The following is a 2,467-nucleotide window of genomic DNA, read 5'->3' as shown; positions in this document are numbered from 1 at the left end:
CAGTGGGACTACAAGCTTTAACTTCCTTATAAGGGGAAGGCCTTGAGGTTACTGGAAGTCCCCCTTTCTATGTGTACCAGGGACAAGAAGCTTCGAAATGGGATCTAGATAAAAAGTCTCGCTTAACTCTCTCTCTCTCTTTTACTTTATAGGGGAAGGTAAGGCATAGACTATTCCGTACCGTGACGGTGCTGCTGTCAGATCGGTACGCCCCTTCGCAGCACTGCGTAACCTTTTCTTGGCTCCTGTTCTCCACCTCCCCTCCCCTCTTTCCTCGGTGACTTTCGCAGTTCTTCTTGGTGCTGCTTTCCCCACGATTGATGGTCGCTGAAGGGGACGTGTGGTCCGTTGCGACGGGGATGTGAGTGGGTGGTGCGGGAGCGACCGGGCGCCGAGCAGCAGGGCGTCGAGTGTGGGCGACGTGCCGCTGCTGCTGCCGCCACTGACACCGCCTCCGTGTGTGTGCGGAATTGTCGCGCATGGGATCTACAGCGCCATCAAGGGGCTGCGGCGACATATTGAGGATCCGGTGTCTCAGCAGGACATCAGGGCGATGCTGAAGAGGGATCCCTCTGTCTGTCGCGCTGTTGTCTGCGTGCTGCACGAGTCGTCGCTGCTGCGGCGCCGAGTGGTGAGTGCGAACGGGCAGGTGGGCGAGCAGGTGGTGCTCCTGCCGTCCGTGTGCCGTGGCTGGGCTCGAGTGTGTTGCACCTCCGCGCCCGTTGCAGCACCTTTCTTCTGGCACCTAGTGGAAGCCCGCACAACCGCGAATGTGCACCCCTCTTTCACTCGTGTTCCCCTTTCTCTTTTCCGTTTTAGTTCAAAGCCAAGCGCAGAGCAGGAGTGTGGCGGCATGACGGTGCTGGAACGGACATACACACTCCGGCTGTGCGTTGATGTCTCGCGGCAGAGGGGACGGGTGCCTGTGGTGCAACAACTGTGACGCTGAAACGGCAAGCAGAGGAGGGCGGGGAGCAGCCCCGTGCGGATGTGTTCGGGGCGGAGCTGGTGCCCGGTGTTGCTGTGCATTTCCCTGCCGGTCGTTCCTCCGCTGTCTTCTCGCCCACGGGGTGCTCGTTGGCGGTTGTGGCGCCCGTGGGGGTTCACCAGACGTGCCACAGCACGACGTGCCGCACGGTGTGGGCCCGCTCCGTTGCCGACACTAACACACACCTGGAGGTGCTGCGCGTGGGGGCGCGGCGTGGTGGTGGTGAGGGGCTTGGGCCTCGTGCACTGCTCGTGGCGGACCGTCGCTGTGCTGGGACCAGCACCTACATCCGGACGCTGGCAAACTATGCCGTCCGTCTAGGCTATCACCCGCTGTTACTGGACGCTGCAGTGGAAATGCCTCGCTTCGGCTACCCTGGCTTTGTGTCCCTCTACGCCATGCAGCACGTGGTGGGAGTGGAGGAGGAGATGTGCTTTGCGCCTGCCCTGCACGCGTGCCACGGCGTGGCGAAGCACGAGGACCCTTCTCTCTTTCCTGGACGTGGTGCGGCAGCTGCTGCAGGCGGGCACGGAGCGCATGGGGCGCAGCGATCGTTGTCGCGTTGGTGGGCTGTTTGTCGACTACGGGGTGATATCTCGCTCGCTTGTTGAGGCTGGGGAGGTGTGGGAGCACTCAGAAGCAGATCAGGGTGATTGCAGGAAAACAAACCCACTGGACACCCTGGTTGATACCATTACTGAGGTGGATATTGACCATGTGTTTATTGTGGGAAGTGCCTGGCTGCGCTTTAAGATTGCACAGCGTTTGCAGCAGCGGCTTGGGGCACCGGCTGAGGTGGGACGTGCTGCACCGTCCGCTGTGGTGTGCGGCAATGGGCTGACTGTGCACCTCTTCATGCTGGACGCGACGGAGTGTGCTGTGCCAACCGACGACGCCTTCTTCAAGCGTCAGTGCTGGCTTCAGTACTTCTTCGGCACCCGCACCTCTGCTGTGAGGCCGGCACTGCTGACGGTGGATGTGCCCCTCGTCCGCCTCGTTGTGCTCGGGCGGTGCGGTGCGGGCTCCACGGCGACTCTTATGCCAATGGCGGACTGTGACGCCGGGCCGCTGGCGACACCGTCGACGGGTCAGTGCGGTGTGCCGCTTGCGTATGTGCTCCCCCAGGACGTCGACCTCACCGGCCGCATATTGGCGCTGAGTGCTGCGACGGAGCTGGAGGAGCTGCCGGACGGTACGCTGCGGCGCATTCCGTTCGCTGTGTTCGAGTCGCGTGTGCGTCGAGGCGTTGTGATGGGCTTCGCGCTGGTGGAGTCCGTGTCGTCGGGCCGCATGAGTGTGCTGACCAACGCAGTGGGCGTGCGGAAGGACATGGGGCTGTGCTTCATGCTGACGGAGGAGCGGCTCACGGCGCACGCGCTGCCACCTGGGAGTAGGGCTGCCATCTAGGCGGCAAGACTGACTGGTAACGTAACTGTGTGCGTCCTCCTGTGACTGCCCTGCAGCTTGTCCCGCTGCTGT

At 62.4% G+C, this 2,467-nt stretch overlaps 3 protein-coding genes across 3 annotated transcripts; 2 read left to right on the top strand and 1 right to left on the bottom strand.

Annotated features, from left to right (window-relative positions):
- Window positions 1–67: 67 nt before the first annotated feature.
- DQ04_12361030 (hypothetical protein) lies at window positions 68–517 on the bottom strand (the record flags this gene model as incomplete). The annotated part of the gene is made up of 1 exon (XM_009316732.1): window positions 68–517. The coding sequence occupies one exon, from the start codon at window positions 515–517 to the stop codon at window positions 68–70; it is 450 nt and encodes a 149-aa protein (XP_009315007.1).
- Window positions 518–553: 36 nt separating this feature from the next.
- On the top strand, window positions 554–943 carry DQ04_12361020 (hypothetical protein; the record flags this gene model as incomplete). The annotated part of the gene is made up of 1 exon (XM_009316731.1): window positions 554–943. The coding sequence occupies one exon, from the start codon at window positions 554–556 to the stop codon at window positions 941–943; it is 390 nt and encodes a 129-aa protein (XP_009315006.1).
- Window positions 944–1,525: 582 nt separating this feature from the next.
- On the top strand, window positions 1,526–2,395 carry DQ04_12361010 (putative mucin-associated surface protein (MASP); the record flags this gene model as incomplete). The annotated part of the gene is made up of 1 exon (XM_009316730.1): window positions 1,526–2,395. The coding sequence occupies one exon, from the start codon at window positions 1,526–1,528 to the stop codon at window positions 2,393–2,395; it is 870 nt and encodes a 289-aa protein (XP_009315005.1).
- Between the last annotated feature and the right edge of the window lie 72 nt (window positions 2,396–2,467).

The sequence above is a fragment of the Trypanosoma grayi genome, assembly GCF_000691245.1.
Source record: "Trypanosoma grayi strain ANR4 Tgr_1236_V1, whole genome shotgun sequence".
Classification (NCBI taxonomy): domain Eukaryota; phylum Euglenozoa; class Kinetoplastea; order Trypanosomatida; family Trypanosomatidae; genus Trypanosoma; species Trypanosoma grayi.
The sequence above is the reverse complement of the archived record's forward strand: the minus strand, read 5'-3'. Positions and strand labels throughout refer to the sequence as shown.